Consider the following 25,608-nt stretch of genomic DNA (forward strand, 5'->3'; position numbering starts at 1 on the left):
GACACAAGCCTTGGGCCCGTATTGGGATGCAGAAAAAAAAAAGCAGATCAGCCCTGGCCGCTTTTGCAGTTCACCTTATCCTCTCCTATTCAGTTCATTTAATGGGCAAACACACTCTCCATCACTCGGTCTCTTTCTTTCCCCTTCTCCAAGCAAATTCATTTGTTTAAAATCCTAAAAGGTGGTATAAGGTCTCATTGAAACCCAGCAACGTAAGGGGTGGGAGTGGATTAGATTCCTTCATTTCCTTTTGGTAATCCTAAATGCAGCTATCTCTGGTTCCGTAATCTCCTCTAGAGTCGGATTACCACCCATTCGAGCAAGTGCAGCTCGAATTAGGGGATGACAAGCATGCGAAGAAAGTGTCAAGAACTCCTGAGGTGACAGAGATGTCGGGGTGGCTCTGGCCACCCCTCAGCACTCTGGTGTCCCCCAGGGCACCCCGGGCGGTGTGGTGGGGTGATGGGGATGGTCCTGGGCCGGGCAGTGCCCGCCAGCCCCCGGCGCAGACCGGCCTTTCTTCTCGCTGTGGCTCGGCAGCGGCAAGGGCCACCGCTGGGTCGCTTTGGCGCTTCATTTGCCTGGTGACAGGCTTCTGCCAGCCCTGCGGCTTTCTGACACACTCTGCCATACACAAATATGTGCTTTATATATATATATATATATATCTATATATACACACACACGTATACATGAATGGATGTTCCTGCATTCACTAGAAGAAAGAATAAACATAAAATAGGTGATGAAATGTGGAGCAAGTATAACCTTGTTTATGTTTTTCTCTGTCCACCTGGAAAAAGTAACCCTAGATGAGAACAGACGTTTGTGTGTGCGGTCATTTTTTGAAACAATCCCTCATATTTGATTGAAATGGAATATGCCACCCTGTATATCTAAGATTAAAGCTTTATTTTTAGAGGCCTGTAATCCTTTCAAGGAGGTTTTGTTGATATAAGACTTCATTGGAAAGTAATTGTGGATTGTATAGCTCTGACCTTTGCAGAAAGCAGGGTGTGAGTCTGTGCAGCTGAGAAATACTGTGCATCAATTTCTTGTGAAGCCCCTTCGGACCAGCTAAGTATACTTACAAGATCAAGAATTTATTTAAAAGGGTACAATTAGTGGTTCAGTAGTCAAAGTTGGGGATGTAGTATTTTTATACGAAGTGAAATACACTATTTAAATATATTTTTTAAATAAATAAATAAATAAGAATAAGGCCAGGCCTTCTACACAAATTGGAGGCAGCTAAATGCTCTTTTGTGCCTGCAGCTCTAAGGAGGCTGTGATGCATGTGAAGGAAAGTGACTGACTTAACTCATTGGGATTCAGGGAACGGCCTGCCCTCTTTTGGAAAAAAAAAAAAAAAAAAAAAAAAAAAAGCAAGAAGAAGAAGAAAAGTAAGTGTGTATGTGTGTGTGTGTGTGTGTGTGTGTGCGTATTCGTGTTCGTGTATGTGTGTGTGCGACAGAGAGAGAGAGAGGAAGAGAGAGAGAGGAGGGGGGGACTCTCAGAGTCCTGCTTTTCTGAGCTGAGAGCTGCTGGTTCCCAAGCAGAAAGTATTAGAAGAAACACGGCTTCTTGTGTCTTTGCTGCATTTACAGAATGAAATCACCTCTATTTTTATTCCTGCTAACTGGCCGGTCTTGCTTGAATCCACTCCGAGCCATGGACGATGGGAACAAAAAAGTATTTAAAAACAACTAGACAAAAAAAAAAAAAAAAAAAAAAAAAAAAAAAAGGAAAGAAAACCCTAACAAACCCAACCACGCTGGGATGAGGATTACTCACTTTAGCGCTGCCTGTAAGTACAAAGTCTCTTGCTGCATTTCAGGGCGATAGTGACAGGCTGTTGTTTAGGCTGGGATTGCTCGGGTTTGTTTGATTCTTTGTTTTCTTTCTTTTTTCCCCCCCACCTTAAATATGTCATCCCCTTTTTTTTCAGACTTCTGCCGATTTACTAAAATAAGCAATTGAAAGCGGGAGAGGGAGAGGGGCGGGCGGCTGAGCAGAGCGCGGCGTGGCGGCAGGGCAGCAGCCGGGGGTGCGGGGCTCCGCGGGCGCGGAGGAGCCGGCAGTGAGCGGGACAGAGGGCTCTTTTCGACATCACTTTGTGGGCTTGGATGGACTGAAATTTTTCTTTTTTTCTTTTTTGGCCCAGGAATGTGCACGCCTGTGTGTGTACATACCCATCCCCAGGCAGCGTGGTCTGCTTGGGTCTCTGTAGTGCAACTTGAGTCCGCCCAGCTCGAAGGAATGCGGTGGTCAAAACAGCTTTCCAGCTGTTTGTTTTTTGGGGATTCCAACCCACACCCCCCCACAGCCCCCGCTCCAGACACACTCCTCAAGTGTGCATGTGATGGTGCTACTTTCCCGTGGCAGGATTTGCTGAAAATAAACTAAGACCAAAACTGTCTCTCTCTCGCCTAGCCTAGTCGCTTTTCTCCCCCTCCCTTTCCTCCTTTCTTTCTTTATTTCTGTGAGAGCGCTCCTGGGAAAGCGGATCGGATAGAGGGGAAGGCTTTTGAAATCGTGGGGGAAAATGTAAGAGAATTCAGAGGGTCCGGGCTTTCTTTGTGTGGTGCTGAAGCCGCGGAGCTGCTTTGTGCTTTGGAAGGAGAAAATGGCGAGTCCTATTGTGTTTAGGCCATTTTCTTCCGGTACAAGGGTTTTCCCCCAAATCCTAAATACTTCAGGGCTCTTTTGAAAGAAATCTCCCAGCCTACGAAGTGTGAATGGCTTCAGCTCTGCCTTTTCCCCAGCTGGTAGCACATCACATTCTAGAGAGCCCACACATTTCTCTTTGCAGGGCTAGTGCACAATTTCTAAAGCTGCTGCATTCAGAGCCTCTTGCAGCGTAGAGGCTCTTTCAGCTGCTCTTTGCCCGTGTTATTCTACTCGGGAGAGCAGGTTATGAGAGAAGGGGGGTCTGAAGAAATAATATTTCGAGACCTGTCCTTGCTTTTAAATGCTAAGGAACAGCATTAGCCAATTGTGTGTGTGTGTGTGTGTGTGTGCGTGTGCGTGTGTGTGTGTGTGTGTGTGTGTGTGCGATCTGAGAAAAGACTTGTCAACGGCGACGCCTGACTTTTCCACTAAATTATTTAAAGTTTATGTATATATACATGTATGTGTACGTAAAAGAGAGTGTATCTCTGCGCATGCATGTAGCCATGTAGTAAGATCTTTCTTTCAGGACCAGAAAGAGACCATATATATATATATATATGCAAAGTGAGAATTTAGAGGCTATTTAACCGCAGTGCAAGTTATTCCTGCTGCAACTTCTAATGAAAAAAAACATAGTTTGCAATGTTGTCAGTTCTTTTCAGGTCATCCCGTAGGTAGGTACCAGTTACTAAAAACCACGTCTGAATTTGCACGTTAATCCATTTAAGGAAACAAATGAGAATCCGAGGTTGAAAGACTGTTGTCCGACATTCACCACTTTACATTAGAATGTGGGTTTGTCCAGGCGTCAGTGATTAAAAGCTCTTTGAAAAAGGAGAGCTCACAAATAAAGCCCAAGAAGGGTAAATCCTCACTATCACCGCCACCTCCTTCCAAGTGCTGAATTAAAAAAAAATAAAATAGTATTAATAATAACAACAACAACAACAAGAAAGCAAAGGTGTTGATGGAAGTGCCTTGCAGGGCTGGCAGCTCCCCGGCCCCGCGGGCCGCGCTGGCGCGGAGGGGCGCGCAGGGCCACGGGCACGGCCGCCGGAGCAGCGCCCGCTGCCGCCGGAGGGTCAGGACCATGGACAGGGACCGGGCGAGGACGGAGCCGGCTGTGTCACCCCGGGAAAGGGGGGTGAGCGGGGCTGTCGGCCCACACGGAACGCCGGGGGCCCGAGCTCCTCTGTTTTTCTTGTCATCCCTCTCGTGTGGTTGCTCAAGATTCTAGGCAGAAGACTTGAGAAATTGCATTTATAATTCTTTTGCAGGAGAGCAAGCTCTGTTAAAATGCCATGCCAGTGATATTTCTTCTTACTGCTCGCAAAAGAAGTAAAAAGATCTCTCCATTCTGCATATGATTGCTTTTTTCCCTTCAACTCCGAGCCAAAAATAAATCTACTGCTCGGATCGACTGAATGACAGTGGTGTAAATTAAATTGATTTTATCAGTGACCAAGTTCTACAATTGGAAAAATTAAATGCCACTTTGACAGACAAGGATAATATGGAACAGATCTATAAAACAGCTCCTTTGAACAACAACAACACCAACCCGACAGGAGCCTAGATACTGGCGATCTCTTCTTCTTCATCCGTTATGTCACATCGTCTAGTTTGCCTTTCTGCAGTACCAAAATGATTGAAACCATTGTTTGATGCAAAGGGAGTAGTGATGATGAGTCATGGACTTTAAGCCACAGCAAAAGCAACAGACGTGGTTCTCAGGCAAATTTCTTTTTTTATTTTGATCGCGCTTCTAATTGGATTCCCCTTTCAGATGTACTTTGCGGCACTTCCAACCCACCCTACAGCTCCAGCAAACTCGGGGCTGAGCTACGGGAAGACGAGCCGCTCTGCCTCCACCTAAGAATTGCAGAAACGCAACCTCCAAGTCCTTTAGCCAGGAAAACCCTACTTCAGCGCCCGCCGCCGGCCCCGCAGGGCGAGAGGAGGCCTGAAGCCACCTCAGCGCTCCCTGCGTGCCCGGCCAGGCTCGGTCGGGCTCTGCTGGGCTCGCTGCCCGCCCGCCGGGGCCTGCCTGCCGCAGAGACACCGCGCAGCTCCGGCACGGGGAGGGGGCTGTTCCCGCACGGCCAGCGAGCCCCTCCGGCCCGCCCCGCCGCTGCCCCGCCGGGACGGGCACAGCGGGAACAAAGCCGCGGGGCACTGCACGGCCTGGCCCCGCTCCGGAGAACCTCCGGCCCCGCTCCGCCGCCGGGCTCCGGGCTGCTGCGGGCTCCGGGCTGGGGCGGCGCGGGGCCGGGGGGCGCGGCGGTGCCGCAGTGAGGGGGGGTCGGATGCCGTGCGGGGAGGGTGGCCTCTGGGTGAGCCGGGGATCAGGCTCCTCTTCCTCGCTATGACTGTACAGATTCATGTGACATTGAGTTTGGGGAGGTGGGGGAGGGCGGGGGATGGGGGGAGAGGACCCGGAGGGAAGGGGGAGGGTTGAACTTTCTGCCGGGCTCGGCTTTTCACACCTTTCTCTCCCGATGATGCGTGAGGACGTTCTGGGAGAGAGCGGCTCGGCGGGGTCCCCGCCGACCAGGTCCCCCTCGACCTTGCAGGGACCCGGCCGGGCGGCGCGGGTCTGGGATTGTGCCGGGTTTCAAGGACACGGGAGATGATCAGGACTTTGGGAGCCAACATCTGCCTGGTTGGTGACGTCAGCAACCCCGTGTAATCCTCTTGTACTGAAGGCAGATGCCTTATTTGTTTGGCTGGAGAGGCATTAATCCCTAATTCTGGAGCAGCAAGCGAGGGGGAGAGACCGGACGGCTTCCTATCCCCCGAAAGCAGCTAGAGGGGCTCTTCTCTCCGCGCTCCGCGGCTCCCACTGGCTGGAGGAGCCGCCAGCCCTCGGCAGGTTTGACCATTTCCTTTTTTATTATGCTTGTCTTTTTTGGTATTTGGAGTGGGTTCTTATTTCTTATTTTTATCTGGATGCTTGGATTTCTCCCTATGATTCTTTGCTCGTACGGTTGTCAAGACGAAAAGAAGGGGGAACTGCTGTTCCCCACCCCCTTCACAGTCCCTTATTTTTATTATTTTATTATTTTTCTCTCGTTTTTTCTTTTTCTTTTTCTTTTTTTTTTTTTTCTTTTTTTAAGCTTTCCTCTGTGCTTGCTCTCCGGGGATTTTTGCAGCGGTGGGCAGGGAGGTTGCTCTCTGCGGTTCCCCGCGGCTGGCCCGTTCCCACCGCGCTGCAGGGACCCAGATGCCCGCTCGCCCTAGCGTTGGGCGATGGGCGTTCCGCCTTGTCCCTCCTCAGCCGCGGACCAAGCAGCCCCACAGGCTCGGGTCTGGCCGACCCCAGCTTCGCGTCAGTCCGTGTGGCCCCCCTTCCCTTCGCTTCCTCCCCTTCCCCTTTCCCTCCCCGCCCTTCCCCTACTCTGACTCCCCCCTCTCTCCCTTTTGTCATTGGCAAACGCACGGCGTGCGGGCTCCTGGCGCCCTTCCCTCCCCGCCTGCCTTTCCTTTCCTCCCCGCCTGCATTTCTAACGCTCTTGCTTTGTCTGTTTTCCAGGAGGCCGCACGCAGGAGCTACGGTGCCGAGGAGGGCCGGAGCCGCCTTCCCAGTTTGCCCCTGGATGCCCCGGCAAGCTACGGGAAAAGTCTGTGAGAAGCGCAGCTCTCCGCAGGATCCCGGCTGCCGCCGCGTGCAGCCGCAGCACATCCCGCTTCGCCTCCTCTCTCTCTCCCGGGCCCTGGCGCCGAGGAAGCAGTCGAGGTCAGCTGCTTAGTTCCTGGGGTCCGGCCGTGGCCGAGCCCGCAGGGTGATACAAGGTGCCCGGCCGCTCCGCTCCTCCCCGGCGCGCCGTCGGCACCGAGAAGGAATGGTCCCGATCCTCAGCCGTGAAAGATGGCAAAAAGCGTAACAATAACAATCATAATAAAATTTTAGGCTATTTTTTTTAAATTATTGTAATGACTTCACCCCTCATTTCCTCACTCGCCAGTTCAGTGTAGGCAAGCCAGATGGGCTGCCCAGACCCTCCCGGGAAAGGGGCAGGTGCGAGTGAGTTAAATTTTTTTCTGCTTTACAAAGAAAGATGACACGTCCTGCCCTTTCATTTTTCATCGCCGAAAGACATTCTCTTCCCCCCCCGCCCTCTCCTTGGCCGAGGGGAGCAGGGATGCTCTGGGGGTGCGGGCCTCACCCACCCGTGCTCCAGGGGAGCCACGGAACCAGGCGGACCGAGACAGCCGGAAAGACACGGTCATTCCTCTCAGCCAGGGATGCCAAATGACAGACGTCGAGTCGGGGAGAGTCAACTCCTATGTTTAAAATCACGCGAAGACGCTGGTGAAATGAAAGCAGACGTCTGGAAGTGTGCAATAGGCACACGCTTATTTTATGACTTTTTTTTTTTTAATCGATTAATACATATTTAATAGCTTCCTGAGCACAGACTGGCTAGTGAGAAAACTCGAGCATGAGTTATATGCAGTCCGGGCCAGAATGGGACTAGGGTGGAGGGAAATTACTGGTTGTTGTTTTTTGGTTTTTATTTTTTTCGGAGATCAGTTCCTGCTCTGCTAAGAGAGAGAGGGAGAGAGAGAGAGAGAGAGAGCGCTCTAAGGCTCTGACTCTCCGTGTTCACAGCGGACCTTGATTTAATGTCATACAATTAAGGCACGCGGTGAATGCCAAGAGCGGATCCTCAAAGCAGCATGAAAGATCTGGCTAGAACATACCATAACAATAATGTTAATAATAAAAAATAATTGCAATTATCTAAAAATATATATATACAAAAAAAAAAAAAAAAGGAAAAGAAAAAGAAAGAAAGAAAGAAAAGGAGAGACAAAGCAATAAAGAACTCGACAACCTGTACTCACCTACGGAAACCGAGACTAACTAGGACTGGTGGACTGATTGGCTCAGCCCGGTGGAAAGGAGATGCCGCTGCCACGGGACGGGCGCCCGCGGGGGCAGCTGTCAGCAGCAGGTAACGGGGCCGTGGGGGGCTACTGGAGCGGTGCGGTAGCCGTGGTTGTTTTTCAAGGTAGTGATGACTCGACCTCTAGCTTTCTTGGGCTGAACCATGTAAAGTGGATTAATGGGAAATAAATACATTTTTCTAATATTATCATCGCGAGGATCGTTCTTTGCGCATCGGTCAGCCGGTAGCTAGGAGTGCCCGCTCGGTAATGGTTCCTTCTCTTGCGGGGCTCCTCTGGAAGCCGAGGAACGCGCGGCCCGGGGCAGCGGCGCGGTGCGCGGGGGGCAGCGGGCCGGCGGAGGCAGAGCCATGGGCAGAGTTGGTGCACGGGGCGGGGGTGCCCGAGGTGCCGCGGGGGCACTGCCTTGTGCGGAGAGGCAGCTTGGATGCGCGAAGAAGAGTGTGCGGAGGTTGCGAGGGAGAGGCGGGGAGAGGGAGCAGCGTGTGGGCACGGTGTGGGGAGAGCGGCGCAGAGCGCTGCCGGCGGAGCGGAGTGCGGGCTTTGTGCGCGGGGTTGGGCGGCGGGGCAAGGCGAGGCGAGGCGCAAGGCAGCGGCTGGCGATCGTGGAGAGGAGGGCGGCGGCGAAGAAGGGTGTGCGGGGCAGCTTACCCGCGGGGAGGGTGGCAGTGAGACGTGCGCCGGGGCAGGTGCTTGCGCGGCCGGCACCCTGGAGACGCGGCTCCGGTGGCAGGCCAAGCCGGGGGGTGCGGGGAGGGTGCGGGGGCGGGCAGGGGAGAGGCCGGGGTCCCCGCGCCGCCGGCGGCGGAAGTCTTTGTTCCGCGGGGCCTCGCCGGCGGTGGAACAAAGGAGCGGCAGCGCTGCTGCCGGCGCTGTCCCTGGTGCTGGCGGAGGCACCGCGCTCCCGCCGCGGGCCGCCAGACCGCTCGTCCCCGGTCGGGCAGACGCGCCCCGGTGGCACCGGGTGGCCCTCGCGATGAGACCGCCCTCGGATGAAGAAAACCCAGGATCCCGACGGGACTGAGCAGCGAGCAAGGCAGGGGAGCGGGGTCGGCAGGAGAGCGGCTCGGCCTAAGGCTCCGCTGATGCGCAGTGCACAGCCGCTGCCCCGGCGCATTCCCCGAGGGGGTTCCCCCCGGGCATCCTTCCCGTCGATTCCCTCCCACCCCCCACTCTGAAACAACCGGGTTGGAAGCAAGTCCTGCGGGGGCTCTGTCCCGCTCCTATACCGACTCCGTCCACAGCCATCTGCAGCGGCCTAATTCTGCTCTTCATCCATCAAACAGCGGCCACAGCCAGCCGGGGCAGGGGATGCTCTCAAACGCTAAATAAGGCAAAACAACTAAGTAACAGCAGTAACCGCAAGAACTATAATGATAGCAACACTCTCTGCCTGAAGGTCATAGAGCTCTGTCCTCTCTCTCATTGGTCTCAGCCTGACAGCAGCGGTTTTTTTACCAAAAACCGGAGTGCAGATTGGACTGATCACCCTTCTCTGCAAAGGGATAAAAGGGGAGAATTCCTGTCCTTTCAGCAGCCTATCGCCTCTTCATCTCCATGTAGTCATCCTTGCACTGTCCAGCGGACAGATGAAGCACATGAGCTACTCCGTTCCTTCCCTTCAGCTCATTGAGTTGGGGTCAAGCCTTCTGCCTGCTCCTTCCATGCCACATAGTTGCTGTCATTTCTTCTTTTGAGATGCCTGTTCACATATACACATCTACCTATACACGTATATGCACATTTCATGTTTTCTATGTAGTGTCAGATTGTCACAATTTCTGGTCACCACTGCTTCTTGCTTATATGTCCTTTGTAAGACCCGGAGCTTCACAGGATCTCGGGAGAGCCAAGCAGAGAACAGAGGAAAGTCCATCTTTGCCTGCTCATGTGTGAGCCAGGATGATGCACAGCAGAGATTGACCCTCAACCAGGTAGAGAGCAGGGAAGTATTTTAAATGCCTTGTGTCCTGAGCGACCTGAAGCACACAGTTAAACTGTTTGCAGGATTACAAACATGAGCTGACCACCCCGTCACTGAGGCATTATTTCCCCACATTTTACTTTTATTTGTTTTCTTGGATATCTGTGCTAAAGATTTGTTATAAACATTCCATAGCTCTGTAGCAAAAGAAACATAAATATGTAAGTGAACTTTCCACCACCAATCCCTCAATGTATCTTTTAATATATTTATTAATGCCTGAAGCTTTCTTTTAAATTGATGGAGCTTTCTTTTGGAAAGCTTCCAGAGACAGTGAACCTTTCTGCCTTATAAACTACAATAGCAGTAATAGCAGTGGTGATGAAGATGATGGAACACGTAAAAAATGGATGCCATGAAGGTCTGAAGACGCAGGTGACAAACTGTGCCATCTAGAGATGCACGCTTCCCGTTCCAATGTCATACTGCTGTCGTAGGCACATTGAGGTTCTGGTGGCAGCATCTGAAAGCAACCAACATTTAATATTCACCACTTTCCTTCCTGCTCTGAAAACGGAATGAAAACTCTGCTCTCAGCACTTTTTCTTGGAGGTAGCCTCATTTCCGAGGTTACCTCAGTCACGGCTCCCCACAGAGAGAAGTGGTGAGCGCTGCCTGCCAGCCTCTCCTTGAGATAGAAGACAGCTCTGTCCCCCCCTCCCCCTTTTAAAAAAAAAAAAAAGAAAGCTATTTTTCCTTTTTCCCTCCTTAAGCGACTCCTAGCCGGAACCCCGGGGGAAAAGCCGGTCCCGAGGGATTCCGGGGATGCCCCAGGCGGGGCCGGGCGGGCAGTGATGCGATCCGCCACCTCCTCTTCCTCTTCCTCTTCCTCTTCCTCTTCCTCTTCCTCTTCCTCTTCCTCTTCCTCTTCCTCTTCCTCTTCCTCTTCCTCTTCCTCTTCCTCTTCCTCTTCCTCTTCCTCTTCTTCCTCTTCCTCCGCCGCCGCCCCGGCCCGGCCCCCGGCACTGCCGCGCCCCCTGGCGGCCGCGCAGGGCGCAGCGCAAACCCAGCGCAACCCCGGCGCGGCGCAGTGCAGCGCTGCCTCCGCGGCGGAAAACTTCCGGGAAACTTCGAGTATGAACCATCTTGAAGCGACGTCCCGAATAAAAAATAACCTCAAAACGTCAAGAGCACGTCATTCTAAGTGCTTTGTGATGAAGAGCGTGAGAAGCGATGTTTGCGTCGTACCTCCCCGGTGGCAATCAAGGCTATCTGTCTCATTTAAATTCGGAGCTACAGAGTATCATCTGTGGCATGAAAATATGAAGGCAAATGAGCTACTACCTGCTTACTGCAGCTGTTGTGGCAGTCTGGGGCATCGGTTTCACTCAGGGACAAATTAGAACAAGAGGCACAGTCAAGGTATTGGCCAGTTTACAGACAGTGTTTCTCAAAAAGCTAAAAGTCTTTAATTTAGCTTCTGAATTAGGAAGATTAAATACCAACAATTTCATTTTGTTTCACTTGTCCTCCTGTATTCAAGGTGGTGGTTAAGAAAAGTGTAGAGCACAGGTAAGTGAGACAATAAGCAAAGCGAGCCCTCCAGCCGAAGAAGCCCTGTCCCACTACCTCCACCCTGCAGGGCTGTGCCAGCAGCAGGATCTTCCCCAGTCCCAGAGGGAAGCAGAGGACAAGTGACCTGTCTGGTGCTTCGAGGCCTGGCGCACGGCAGTGGCTGCCACGGGGTGACAGAGTCAATGAGCCAGCCAGCAAAGGTATGACATAAGACTCATTTTCACACTCCGTGCAAAATTCCTCGCATTTCTTTTGTATTAGCTCCTCCAATACTGATCAACTACCACAATAACTCAGGAGTGAGATAATAGAGACAGTAATTTGCTGTCTAACGTGAATTAATTTTCCCTTAATCTGGAACTGCTTTAATAACATTTTGTGCATTAAAAGCGCCACATTTCTCAATACTAAACATTTGTGTGTCTGAAACAGTCTTGAGAAATTCTTACTAGAGAAATCCCACAATCAGGAAACAGAGAAGAAATACCAAATCTTAAATACACTGTTAATATAAAATATTTGAAATTGTAAATTAAGGACAATTTAATTAGCACCAGGAAACTATTAAATTAACAGATGTACTGTTCATGCTAAAGTTGGTTTATAAGTTGTCGTATTAGAATAATTCTGTTTATTAAGCAATTAAGTACAGGTTGCACATTAAATAATGTTAACTAAAATACACACTTAGTATTTGTACAAAAGTACTTAAAATGCAATCTAAGCTTTTTTACTCCATCACTAAGAGGTTTTGCCTAAGTTTCCTGTACAAGGAGATGAAAAATAAAATACTCTGTGTACAGGAATTTGCTAGTGTGTACTTGAACTGATCTTAATGCAGCTGCTAAAGAAGTTAGTAAGCAAGGCAACATTATTTTCTTAACAATTTTAACAGAGAATTGCAGAATTATCTGAAGTACCTTTACAATATTTGGAAGATGGAAATGACTAACACATATAGGTCTTCCTGACTTCAGAGGGTATAGCTCAACACTGCATTATTTTGCAAAATCTGTATAAAATAACTGTTCAGTTCTTTTGAACCTCAAACTTATTCCATACATCATTCCTGTCCCACAAACTAGACCTGTTAGAGTTATTGAAAATATTTTTGACCATTTAGAGATTTATGATTTGATTTACTGTTCTACATCCCGGGTGTGAGATATTCAACGGAGAAAACATTTTTTAATGAATGTATAGGTCCCTGTAAAAGCTCTTACCTTCACACTGTTGTTTCTCAAACCTAATTAAGAACTTTTTGCCATTTGTTCTTCTTTAGAAAATTTGCATTCAGTCTACTAATATTTGTGGACAAAATGAAAAGAGCAGCTGTGACAGCAAATCTAAAGGTACAATCTTTAAATTTTTTAATATGTACACTTCCAGGTAATCTACAGACAGTGCATAGTCCATTAAAAATCAAGGGCACTACTTCTTTCAAACTAGAAAAATTGGGATATATCTGACTTCTATTAAACTGAACAAAAGAATAAAAAATCATGTGGCTGTCACTAATTAAAGCAATAATTAGTGAGATATTGACCTATTTTAAAGTTTTATAGTTCCTCATCTCTCCTCTGTAGAGGATTCTAAAGGCCAATCAGAAGAAATCATTTCCTTGAAAAGAATGCCAAACCCCAAAAGAAAACAGAAAAATCAATGGGTTTTTCTTTTTTGCAATTCTTTTGCTCAATTTGGAAAATTAAGATGTCAGATTCCCCACCTCAGTAAAACCAGTGATAACAGCTATAGGTTATAAGTATTTAAGAAATACATAGAAATCTTTCAGGTAAGAGAAAAAAATGCATTCATTTTATTACAGTCAGTATAAAATCAAACTAACATATGGACCTTATGCACTTACATGTTGGCAAGCTTAATTTTAGTAAGCTTGAGTTTTTAGTAAGCTGTTGTACTCCTAGACCAAGAGCCAGATTTAAACACACATGATGAAGCGCTGTAGAACGCAGGATGCAGTGAATCTTTGGAAAGGAATCCCATCCTTGCCTGCATGAAGTCTGGATTTCAGACGTGCTCAGCACACGCTGCAGACCCAGCCGTGCTTCAGCCCCACAGCTCCACACTGGAATAAGAGCCCCCACATGCTCAGCACCCCGTCAGCACAGGACAGACACTTTGGGGCTGGTGAACCCCCTTGAACTGAAGGTTCAAACTACTCACGCTTGACCAAGGTCAGTGTTCACACTATACACTTTAATGCATCCTGGGCCTTCCTGATATTATATGCAAACAAAATAGAGCATTATTGCTGGTTTAAAAGAAAAAAGACATTATAATAACAGAGATGTCCCAAAACCATTTTTTCTCATCTATGAAAAATGCAGGACTTCTAGAATATTATGTGAGAAAAAAAATACAATTACTTTAAAGACTGGGAATAATAGAAACAGGATTTAATGTCGCTTGAGAACGTGGGAGATCGCACTCTGGAATTAATGAAACTGTTCCATGTTATAAATTAGAACTACCAGTGGCTGAAGGTAGTAGGAGGAATAAGACTTAGAATATTGTTTGTTACATAGTATCTGTATGCCAGATGTGTGGTATGCCCCTGGAAAAAAAATATATTAAAAAAAAAAGCCATTGGGATGCTATTAGAGGAAATTGCTTTCTGTTATAACCCTAGGTATAGGCAAGCCTACAGTGGGATTATGATCTGATGGTCTGATCAGTTGTGGTCAGGCAAAGGGCTGCCAAAACAGCAAAGAGGGTGAGTAATCTCCAGTCATGAGCTGATCACAAGAACCTGATTTGTCAGCTCAGCAAAATGTAGTCAGAGGGGAGGTATGACTACTGTGGCAAATACCAGAGAAGAAACAACACTAGGATAGGGAAAGAAGTAATTGTATGACTAAGATGTTAGCATTAGTGTTGTCTTGAAAAAAGACCTCAACACTAACATAGGCAAAAATGAACATAAATTAATAAATAGCCTCCTCATTAGTCAGTGGAGGACAGGAAAAATACTATTTTACGACTGAGTAGCTGAATTAATTTACTAGGAAGAGTATCCTCATTGTTTTCTCTAACATGTCAAAATCTCAAAAAAAAAAAAAAATTAAAAGGGGGAAAAAATAGAAGCTATCTTAGCCTGGATCAAGAAAAGAAATGTTTAATGTATATTTAAGAGCCAAAATCTAATACAATTGTAAAAAAAAAAAAAAAAAGGTTCTTTTGAAAGGGAATGAGTAAAAGTGAGAAAGAGAAGAATGACAGCAACAGACAAAAAGAAAGAGACAGAGAAAAAAAGGCAAATCAAAGAGAAATAGGAAGAAAGTGAGAAAGAGAAAGAAAGATAAGTATTTTCAAATAAAAGAAAATGTTCACAACAAGATTTTTAAATTCATTTATTCAAGGTATTTTTGAATTGGGTAATTTAACAAAATGTACAATTTCACTGCTTGGTTTCAATGAATCAGCTTTTCTTTCTTACAAATAGTGTTTAAAAATCTTAAATACAGTGCTATACAAATAACTCTGTTCTTCTTTAAAGCGTTCCTTTGGTTATTATGCAAAACTTGCATAATAAAATAGACTTCAATACGTCAATAATATCATAAGCTTACAGGAACGGGAAATCCAGGTATGTTATGGCTTTGTTAACATTGCTGGAAATAAATTATCTAAATCAAGGGATTTCTCTTTATTAATTTTTCTGATTTTAAGCAAAGAGATAAGGAGAATGCAAAGATGACTTGTTTATAGATTTTGTGGTTTGACAGAAGAACATTTAATGAGGTTTATACTATACTAACTTCAAACAATCAAAGAATGGCAGGTCCTGGATATTTATGATTAAAGAGACATTGGAGCTCAGATACATTGTTTTTGTGTGTGTAGTGGTTCACATACGGGTATATCTAGATTAAAATATATGGATAAATAAATGCACCCCCGATATCAACTACATTAACATTAATCCATTTTCAGACCATTAGCACTCCAGAAAGTCATGTTACACCATGTTATAAATTTCAGCAACATATACATTTCATACTATTTTTTAAATTATTATTTTCTCTCACTTTTGGAGACAAAAACACATGTGAGAAAAGCTATCTAAGGAAATCCTAAATACAGGAAAACAAGAGGTTTGAAGCAAAAACATGAGACTGTTTTTACCATCTCAAACTACAAACATTGCTGCCTTTCCAGATACAACTCAGGAGCCTGCAAGATGAAGGCAATTCGGCAGCACACGTGGATGTGAAAGAGCAAAGATGAAAGACTATTCCAGCTCATCTGTATGGAAACTGTGAAACTGCTTGGAAAATTTCGGGAATATAGAAGCTGAGCATTTATTAGGAAGCTTGCAGCTGATGCTAAGTAGAAATGAAGACTGAGATTCCCTCCAAAGTTAAGTGTAGAATAATAATTCTGCAATTTCAGAAGCTTATATAGCAATATGGACAAGCACAGAAAGGAGACAAATAATCCAAAGAACAGTAGAACTGTGAAAATGACTTTTTTTTTAACTTACAATGCATTTTCTTCAGTCGCTTATGCTCATTGTTTTGTGTTCAGCTTAAGACATTTGTGCAAACAAGCTTCTTTCCAGCAGACATTAGCATTTTGTGGGCAAACACAAAAATCACTAGATTTTCATGTCTCCAGGTGATGGTTTTGTTCAATTTTTTCAAGCACTCACCCTCTCAGAAAGGAAGAGCAATTCTGTCCAGCAAGCAGGAACCACCGACGATGTCCCAGGTGATTATGGGATGCCTTTAAAGAGTCATTTTCTGATGAAAACTTGTCAGCAGAATCTGTGTTGGATTCCTGACTGCAGTGTATTTCTTCCTTGAGCCACATGAGATAGGATAAGGGGCAGAGAAGACAGTGATTTGGGATAAACCTTGAGCCCTGGGACTGCAACTCCAGCCCAAAGCCTGCCCTGAAGGAGGGGATATGGAAGTCTGCTAATGATCAGGAGGGCAAATCCTTCATTCTGCTTATGTATGCCCAGATCTGGAATTTAGAAAGACCATCAAAAGGAAGCAGTAGCTAAGCCCAGGCAGAAAAAGGCAGTAACAACTCCCGTGAAGCAATTTCAAATATCAGAGCTAAATCAGAACAGCCTTATCAGTGAAAGATAAATATGGTTAATCTTTTTAAATGCCCTTGAAAAATACCTACCAAATAAGCATTGGAAAGTTGCTTTGAATCTGCTAGAATTGCAAGGCAACACTAAATTATTGTGTTACTTATAGACTCCTTAACTAATATAACACAAATCAATATAATGCACACTAGTATATCACATGTTCCTCATCCAAAACTCTACATTTCCCTGTCATGTTTCAGGCTTTACATCCTGATTAAGTGATTCCTATATTTTCTTTAATTTTAAAAACTTAGCAACCACTGCTCTTGTGGCTGAGAAGGACAAAGTGGGGTTTTAACCATCAACGCTGGTCAGTGTTAGGAGGAAAGCTGGGAGACATGAACCCCCACCCCTAGGTGAGATGGATTGGAGCCAGAATGCCCAAGCTGCACGCAGATTTGCCATGCCCTCCTGTCCCTACTGAGAGCTGATGTGTTCAGAAAGTGATCATATAGGGAGAGAAGGATTAGCTGACACCACACTAACAGATCATGTTTTCTGTCGGAAAAGACTAAGGAGAGATGGAGAGGGTCTGGGAACTCAAATTAGCAGAACTGAATTTCCTACTTTTTCATTTTGCCTAACAGTGAGAGAATATATAGTGAAATAGGAATGTTAATGGGGTCAAAAATTATCTGAACTCTCCCAAACAAGCAGCTTCAGAAAAAGAAAATCCTGGAAAATTCCCAGAAAAACTTAAGAATATTATCAAGATTGAACAAGAAAAGTGACTTGACACTCTGTAATTAAAAGTCTTCTACATTCTGGCTCCTGTTTATGAATTATTTAGAAGGTGTTTGGAAAACATCATCGCTTATGGATGAAAATCTGCATCTCTAAAGAGATCACAGATTTGTGGACAGGATCCTAATTTATTATTTCAATATACCATCTCAAGGGTGCCCAGCTATTGAAACAAGAAAAAGTAATTTTAAGAACTTTATTTATCTAATTTTTTTTTACTTTTTTTTCATGCAAATACAATGCAATAGGCTTGACTACCCCTCCTCCAGACAGCTCCCAGGAGGGTTTGTGAAGACAACATGGCACAGCAGGGGCTGTAGAACCACCAACCAGCCTCAGACAGCAATTCCCAGACAACTGGTACCTAAATTCAACAATATTTACAATTTTCCAACTAATGGCTGGTTCTCACCATGGAGAACTCCAAGGACAGTCACTTAGCTGGTAAGCCCACACTTCAGCACTGGTACTGAGTCTAGGCTTCAGTTACTCCCTATCTAATGTTCTTGAGGTCTGCCTACCCTGGCAGGAGCTGATAAATGTCTACGTGCCCACCACACAGCCCTTGGGCAGGCTGTGTCCCCAGTGTCAGGGTTTGGGAAACACCAGTGCAGTTTCTCAGCTCCCAGTGTGGAAAAGCTGTGACCACCACAGTGCTGGTTCTTAGGGAAGGTCTCTTATTTGAAGTGAACAAGTATTTTTGCAGGCCAAGTCCTGGCAGGGCAGGGGAGAGATGTTACAAACATTACATTTTCAGGACCTAATTCATGTGATTCTTTCTCCTGTACTCTATTAGTTGTATGACACAACTATGTTTATAGTAAAGTAGGGGCAGTAAGGACTACTTAATTGGCACAGTCTAATGTATGGGCAATAGTCCAAAGGGACACATTTTCTAAATTTTGTATGGGCAGATATCTTAAGAGCTCTATAGAAATCAAAGCTGCTAATGAAGTTCTAAGGATGGCCTTATGTATTAGATGGGCATAATGAGAAAATCTGGAAATTCATGTGAAGAACCCTGCCAGTTCACTTTAACATTGGCATAAATTCCCTAGTCTATGACTTTTTCCCTTTTTTTTGTTATTAATCTGTCTGAAAATGGTTCATAAAGGGGACACTGAAAATCTGGTCAAGTGTGCTATTGGGAAGTACTATTACATAGCCAAATTTTCCTGTTAGGGCCCAGCTCTCCATGGAACAGCAACATGTCTTCAGGATACATGCTAATTTGTTCCCAAGTGCTACATTTGGACATCATGTGCATATAGTATAGATAGATGGATGGATAGATAGATATGTTTATTCATATATATTTATATACACACATACTTTTATAACACATCTACTAAAACAAAGGGACCTAGAGAAGTGAGAAGCTTTAAAATATAGAATTTATAAATGAAAAGAAAAAACTCTTTCAAAATACTAAATTCTAAGTTTTCTTCTATTGCTACTTTCACCAAAGTAAAAGTGCTTCCACTATATTTAACTTACTAAAGCTGAAGACATCCATGGGGTTTACTTTAAGTTTTAATCAATTCCCTTTGTTACTGAATCAGTTCACAAAAGCATTTGAAAAAACACTCAAGGATATTCTTAATGGTAAGTGACTTCTTGAATCAGCTTAATAATTTGAAGTAGTATTAATAACAGTATTTAATAAACAATTACATTGACTATCTGTTCACAATGCTGTACTGCTCTTATATTGTTTCACGTTTCTCTGTTTTTACTGCTAATAGTAGCAGTAGTAATAACAGAATGCAAAAAGTTGATTTCATGTTTTTGATAATCAAGGCTTAGTATGGCTTTGAAGGCCCTCATTTCCTGGAGCCCACAACTTCAGAAAATCAAGTTCTAGACCCGACATCAGTGATTTTTTGGGAAAACTTGACTTGCTCTTCTAGGCAAACCTTTATACTCATAGCAATATACAGTGCCTTCCAGTTTGATACTGTAGTCTTGTAACCATTGATTTGTGAATAATTATTGGAACTGGTAACAAGTGGTCTGTGCATATGAGCATGCACATGTGTATTCGTGTGTGTGTGTGTGTACAAGGCAGAAAACAGTGCTTTCTCATGTGAGGTGTCGTCCCTTTCCTCAAGGCTCAAGTTTCCATAAGTAAACAGATTTTCCTAAAACACCCTCCATCACTTGCCTTTCTTTTCTGCAAAAACCATGCATGTTAAATTCAAGAATGGGGTAAATTCTGCACCCAAGTGGTTCAGTAGTGGTACAGAAGTTCTGTGGAGACAGTCCAGTCCAAGGACAGCTCAGGAAGGAGGAGGACCATCCACCAAGCCTCACAGTCTGATGCCCAACCCAGTGATCCCTGGTGTGCACCAGCACAGGACTTGGTATTATTATCTTACTGACAGAGGATGAGGGCATTTCCACTTTCTCCACCAGCTCCCCTAGCCATGCACTCCTTCTCTCCCACTGCTCTGTCAGTGCTGGAGCTGCCATGAGAATCTCCTTTTCTGAGGTCCAACTCATAACATGCAGGGCTCAAGCAAAACCCAGAGATTTTCCTCCTACATTTCAGCAAATGCTGCCACAACAAGTTGCACTCACATAGGGACAAAAACACAAGGAAGGCATGAGCAACAAGACACTGTGTATGAAGATAGGAAAAAAGCAACACTGTTACTCAGAAACCGCACATAGGACTTGAGTATAAATATTGATAACTGGCCACACTTTAAAATGGCCCAGAAAATATCTGCAAGCTCCTAAGTGGCATGGTTTAACAAATGCCCTAAGAGCAGGCCTAATTCAGAAGTGCTCAGAAGGAAAAAAGATCAAAATGCATTGATATGTAAATCTAACCAGCAAGCAGAGCTGCTTACAGAGCCATACAAAAGGGATTTATCCTTTCTTTTTTAAAGATTTTTAGCTTTATAACAGCAGTGGTGATCTTAGGGGCATCCCTAGCCAACTTCAGGGCTCCCAGTTTGGTATTAATTTGCTAACTTAATAAAGAAGGGCTGGCCAGAAGGAAAGTTTAAAAAAAAAGTACTAAGATTTCCAAATTCATCCTTGTTTCAGATCAGAGAAAAAATTCACTTCTCATACATTATTGGGGAGGCTGTAGCAGGGGGAGTGAGCCACCATGCAGACATACACACAACCAAGAGAGCATCTTACTCCTGCAGTCTTGCTGCTACCATTCTCTCAAACCCAACACAGTCTCCCTCCTCTCAGAAGGAAAAAAAACCCCAAGCCATTGCAGCTATGGTTAGCCTGATGCTGTAGCTACTCATGTAGAGTCTCCTGTGACAAGGACAGCATTTGGCAAAGTCCTTGTCTCTTGACAAACTGCACTTAGTTTGTGGCACTGCCACAAAAGTAGATGGCAAACACAGACCTTCTACTAACACACCAATAAAAACCCCAAGCTAAAAATGTTACAGATGACGTTGATCCAATATTCCTCCCACACACACGAAGCCCAAGATTGCCATAAGGACCGCTCTTCATTAAAGTTTCATTAAATGGGCTGTTAAAATAAATAAGCAAATTACTTCTTAGAACCACAGCACACGGTTCCAGTCAGAATAATGTAGAAGGCATGACTTTATATTGAGCAGATTTTTAAGCCTGTTATCAAAACTATTAATCATATCTTGTCTAACAAGAATTCTGCAACATTATAATTTCAGCGAACATAGTTACTGTTACAGGGAATGCAGATTGATTTTAAATTGTTGTTGAAGAAAGTTTGGATTGATGTATTGTATGCATCTCTCCTGACTTCTATCAAATCTGCAGGAAGATGTAAACAAGATAAAGGTTGTCTAGAGCAACATGAGCTAAAAGGTTTGCTTGTAGAACAGGGGTCTACTCCATGCTTCGTTTTGATTCAAAAACAGAAAAGCAATATTTTCTCATAGATGTTCTTCAAATTTACTGGCAAACTCAATTGGGAAACCTCCCCAGATGAAGGTATCAGAGGCAGAGAATTAGCTATCCCTTTAGCCTACACCATCCAGCTAATCTCACACAAAACCAATCAAATCTGCCCATGAGATATGGTGAAAACAAATAGGTTTATAGGCACTATTATGTAGATTTATAGATCTACAGCGCTTATGCACAGGGCCTACTTGCATTCTCTGGAGCACAGTTTTTTGAGAAGAAAAGCAAGGCAGTCAGTGTCCTGCTAAGGTGCTGAGATCAGCTCGTGTATGAGCCAAAAAAGCCTGAGCAGCACTTGCAGGTCCCCATACCGACCCCGTGCTTTTGTGCACATGGGAAAGTATGTCCAGGTTTTGTTTGTGATGGGCTCCTGGAGCATGTATGGACTGGGATTCCTTAAAGAGCATCAGCTCCTAGCTGGCTAGTTGATGGCAAACACTGTTTTCTAACTCATCCCCTGAGAGTCCTGCAGTTTTCCATAACATGTGTCAATAGGATAACTTTGTCAAATGTTCCCAATGAAAAAGTGGGAAATTACTCACAAAAAAAGCTTTAGCATTCACTGTAACTCCTTTTTTTATCTTAGCCACAGAAGGTCATTCAAAGTAAAGGTCCCTCCCTCCTAGGCACTGCATGTGTGGGTTACTCTCAAGAGCTTCCTGACTGCTATCTTTAGATGAAAATACTGATAGATACCAAAGTTGTGAGGAGTTGAAAAAATTATGGTACGTAGCAATCTCAACCCAGCTCATCCATAATCCTTGTAACTTTTTTTGGAGACACCATTGATGGTGTGTACCCTCTTTCTTCTGCGTATGAGTAACAGATCTTCTAGATCAGTGGGATTTCAGTGCAGGAGGCTGAGTGAGGCAGATAAGGTGGTCTGGTACTCTTCACCATCTTCTCATCCATTTTTGATTAAATCAATTCTTTTCCAGTCCTCCTCCTCTCACCTCATCTGGCTTCTGTCCGTTGACCTCTGATTTAAAGATGTGTTTGGGCATCTAAATGCATACATGGGAAATTCCTGGGTATAATATTCTCAGTGAGCTAGTTGCTACTTCTAAAACTACAGGAGAAGCATAACACCCTTTAAAACAAAAAAATAAACAAACAAACGCAAACATAAAAAGAAAATAAAGCCCAATATTTAACCCAGCACACTCAGTTTCTATTGGAGCTGAGATCAGAGTCTCAGCTAGAGGAAACCGATGGCAGGCAGGCAGGAACCAGGCTCGTAGATCCTTTCCTTACACTCCAAAGTGTTTTTCTCATTTGATTTAACTTAACAAGACCCAGAATTGTTAACCTGAATGAGTCCTTGCATGGCTCGTCCTTTCTCAGAGACAAAAATAGGGGTAATGGAGATGGACTTGGCAGCAGAGAGAAGAGCCAGGAATGCTTTGACACTCCAATACCCTAGGATGAACCATCACAATGCAGCACTGCGGACATGAGTTTCTAAGACATTTTATGAAGACCTTAGATCTGAGGGAGGTGTTTCACATTAAATGGTGAAACTGTTGCCTAGAATTGAAAGAAAGACTTTCCAAACAAAATTAAAAGTGGTAATATAAAGAGCAGTTCTTTAATGAAAGCTTGCAGGTGCACAAATATAGCTCTGTGCACACGTGGCATGAAATCTTCACAATTTTTATAAGTCTAATTAATTAGTATATCTAGCAGGTACATCCAATAGGAGAACAGTTACCCTGGTAACCCACCCTTGGGTCTGCCCCTTGGAGACTCTCCAGGGGCTTCTTTGCCCTATTTCTTGTTACATCTCTCAAGTCCTGGTGCAAAACGGAGTTTTTGGTAACAATTCTTTTCTTGAAAGTAAGACTAAACAGAATTTCAAGAATGTGACGTAAAGGGTTAGCTGCTGTTCTGAAATGTGAGAAATCATAAGAAAGTGCTAGAAATTATACTATATATTCATATCTACAAAGCTACACATATGTAAAAAAAAATCTTTAGGCATCAAAAGAAAGACAAATACATATGGGCACGTTTTGTAAAATTGGAAAGAATTATAACTGCTCAGTGTCATGACTTGCAGGATGAATGTGAAATTGTCTTTTTCAATCCTGAGTGGTAAAGGGAACACCCTCCACTCAGTTCTGTAGTTTTTCATTTGCACGAAAAGACAGAGATATTAACCTTACATAGATTTGGTTCCCCACAAGAAGCAATCCATCCACCTACCTTTAGGGGAAGAACCTCCTCCCAGAGGTGCCTGTCTGTCTGTCTGTCTGTCTGTCTCTCTCTCTCTCTCTATCTGCTTTAGAGGAACTCCATCTCAGGCTGAATGGTTTCCAGGCAGCTCAAGTCGGGAAAGGTGGATCCTGGTGGTTTCCCTAAACCCCTGGGTCACATCTAGGTCTAAAACCTGTAAGACACAAATGCATTACATGGGCACAAGCATAGAAAGAAGCATTTTAGATTCCAGGGCCAGAGGCTTAGTACATTTTCGAGCACAATTTTTAAGCTGACAGTGCTGCCTTTGCTGCTTTAGCGACTTTTATGGGGATGTGGTCTCTGCAGCTACTGATAGGACAAGAACAATTTCCTTGGTCTTGCATTCACAGCACTTCCTTTAGAGGAATTATGTCTTTTCCTGGTTTAAACAAATAAAATAGCATTTGGGTTATATGTTTCAGATGATTAAAACATATTCACTTCTGGTACTGCTTATTCCCTGCAAGAGGGAGTGAATGTTTTTGGATTATGCACATAGCTAAAAACCCATAAATTTTGTCATTCATATCCATAAGCAGCATGGCAGGCTCGCAAAAGCTATTACTTTTCAGTTACACAAGTATGTTAAATTACTCAGTCAACTGACATCTGGCATGAACTATAAATTGCTCTCAAAATTCTTTTAGAAAGATTATTATATTATTATTAATTTGCTGTGTATGTCAAAGCATATCACACACACAGCAATCCTGAAATTAATTAGCATTTTCAAGGATCACTCTGAAAAGGCCTACAAAGCCAGCAGAAATAATCTCCAAGATACTAGCAGGTTAAGCAGTGCTGGCACAACTTGCCTTCAACATATTTCCTTCAATCCATCTTTAAGACTAAAATATAAAAAAGAGGGTTTTTTTAAAACAAGCTCTTTGTCACATAACCTTGACTATTACAAATTAGGTTCAGAGAGTAACATTTCATTGGCAACTTAGATTCACTAAAAACAAAGCTTTTTGAAAAATGACAGTATTTTTTACTCATTTTTCTAGCAATTCAAAGCCATCCTGATAAGATACCCAGTTAAATAATGGAATACATCTTAACTATTTTATTGTAATTTGAAACACAGGACTCCTTCCAGGTTTGTTGCAGTCCCTCAAAATACCTAGATAAGTAAGCAGAGTAGTAGTTAAATGAAACTATCATTTGATAAAATTTCATTCAAGTTATTTCAAACAAAAATCTTGTTCACAGAATAAAAACAGGGTTAAATTCAACAAGGTTTTATAAACATGATTACTATTCAGCACATGAGCAATCCTGGTGAATTCTTATGGAAATTTCTGCTTTATTGCTTATTTCAATTTTATTATAAAAGCACAATGACATCTCACCCAAAGACCCTCAACTGAAGGATTAAGAGCTACAATAAAAAAGTTAGACACCTGAAGAAATTGGGGTAGGCTGGAATCTCAGTTGTCTGGGAAGTCTCACTGCATCCTCCTTGCAGCATAAGCAGCATAGCCACAGAAATATCACATTAAATCCTTTCCCCAGCCATGACTGCAGCAGACAGCTCAGCAAGAGTGAAAGTAACACAGGAAGCCCAAATTTGGTAGTTCCTGCTTCCAGCATTTTAGACTTTGCAAATTATCTTCAATGTATTTTGCAATGATCCTGGAATAAGTTCTAGCAAGGAGGTGTTGGATGCCCACTCACCAAGTTGTTGGAGGCTTCACAGATTTTACCACTCATCTCTATGCACCACTGAGTATAACTTTACATGAATATAGAAAACATAACCTTTAAATAAATTCAGGATTATTAACTCTCTTCTACCCAGCAACAAAAACTTTCATTTCCAGAAATATCATATTTGAGGGCTGTCTATAATAAAAAATATCGATGTTAGTAAGCGATGCCAGCTTGCAGAATGAAAGCACCACCATTTTCTAGATCTCTGAGGACTTTTTTTCAAAGGAATACAGATGAGAACAAATTTCTCAATGTGTCTCCACAGCTTTTGCTTTGGATTTAAAAGAGGAATGGTAGCAAGCTTAAGGCGGGGGTGAAAAAAGCCTTCAAAACTGGCATAACTCAGCATAACTCACACGGAAACACCTGCCTGAGTCTGTGGGAAGCCTGAGACCATGCCATAAAAGTGAAACAACAAAGAAAAAAAAAGAATTTATTTCCTGAATCTCTTGTCTGAGCAGCCAGTAGTGCAAACTACAAGTGGCACAGTCAGCAAGATGCCCACACAGTCTCCGTGTGTATAGAAATCAGAAGCTTTTCATCACCATGGGGTTTATCCACATCACCTACTTGATGCAAAGGCAGGTATTGAAACGGAAAGCATTCATTTTCCCCTACGAACCACTATCTCTGTCAGCTGACTCTAGAGTTAGTTTAGTCTATGTGAAAATTAACATTTATCATAGCTTGAAAGGAGCAGATCCATGCAGTGAAACTGTTGGAGCCAAGAGTACCCACAATGAAGGTTTTGGGGGATCTGTCTCCAGTCGAGTCTCAAACC

General features: G+C 44.2%; 1 protein-coding gene and 2 long non-coding RNA genes across 10 annotated transcripts; all 3 read left to right on the forward strand.

The window, feature by feature from the left end:
* Positions 1 to 1,409: 1,409 nt before the first annotated feature.
* LOC148225469 (uncharacterized) lies at positions 1,410 to 2,419 on the forward strand. Its single transcript, XR_015807542.1, has 2 exons — positions 1,410 to 1,807; positions 2,165 to 2,419. It is a non-coding gene; the product is annotated as an uncharacterized LOC148225469 (long non-coding RNA).
* Positions 2,420 to 5,115: 2,696 nt separating this feature from the next.
* On the forward strand, positions 5,116 to 7,772 carry LOC148225470 (uncharacterized). Its single transcript, XR_015807545.1, has 2 exons — positions 5,116 to 5,545; positions 6,206 to 7,772. It is a non-coding gene; the product is annotated as an uncharacterized LOC148225470 (long non-coding RNA).
* A 2,803-nt stretch (positions 7,773 to 10,575) lies between these two features.
* Positions 10,576 to 18,631, forward strand: LOC148225471 (uncharacterized). 8 transcript variants are annotated; one of them, XR_015807551.1, is made up of 6 exons: positions 10,576 to 10,930; positions 11,052 to 11,080; positions 11,151 to 11,283; positions 12,366 to 13,278; positions 14,601 to 14,690; positions 15,263 to 18,631. XR_015807551.1 is itself a non-coding variant. In XM_088175602.1 (6 exons), the coding sequence occupies exons 1-5, from the start codon at positions 10,841 to 10,843 to the stop codon at positions 14,639 to 14,641; spliced, it is 363 nt and encodes a 120-aa protein (XP_088031728.1). In that variant the 5' UTR covers positions 10,576 to 10,840; the 3' UTR covers positions 14,642 to 14,690; positions 15,263 to 18,631. The 8 variants fall into 8 exon arrangements, 5 of the variants coding, with proteins under 5 accessions (XP_088031728.1, XP_088031714.1, XP_088031722.1 ...); XM_088175602.1 differs by having other exon boundaries at positions 12,366 to 12,435; XR_015807546.1 differs by having other exon boundaries at positions 14,601 to 18,631.
* Positions 18,632 to 25,608: the final 6,977 nt, after the last annotated feature.

Source organism: Sturnus vulgaris, chromosome 1 (genome assembly GCF_052056855.1).
Source record: "Sturnus vulgaris isolate bStuVul1 chromosome 1, bStuVul1.hap1, whole genome shotgun sequence".
NCBI lineage: Eukaryota > Metazoa > Chordata > Aves > Passeriformes > Sturnidae > Sturnus > Sturnus vulgaris.

What these genes read in the sequence shown, in the direction of transcription:
- LOC148225471 (XM_088175588.1), top strand. Translation starts at nt 10,841, where the DNA reads ATGAGCTACTACCTGCTTACTGCAGCTGTTGTGGCAGTCTGGGGCATC. An exon ending in GAACAAGAGGCACAGTCAAG is followed by an intron (nt 10,931 to 11,051) that starts GTATTGGCCAGT and finishes CCTGTATTCAAG; the next exon opens with GTGGTGGTTAAGAAAAGTGT. An exon ending in CAATGAGCCAGCCAGCAAAG is followed by an intron (nt 11,284 to 12,365) that starts GTATGACATAAG and finishes GTTCTTCTTTAG; the next exon opens with AAAATTTGCATTCAGTCTAC.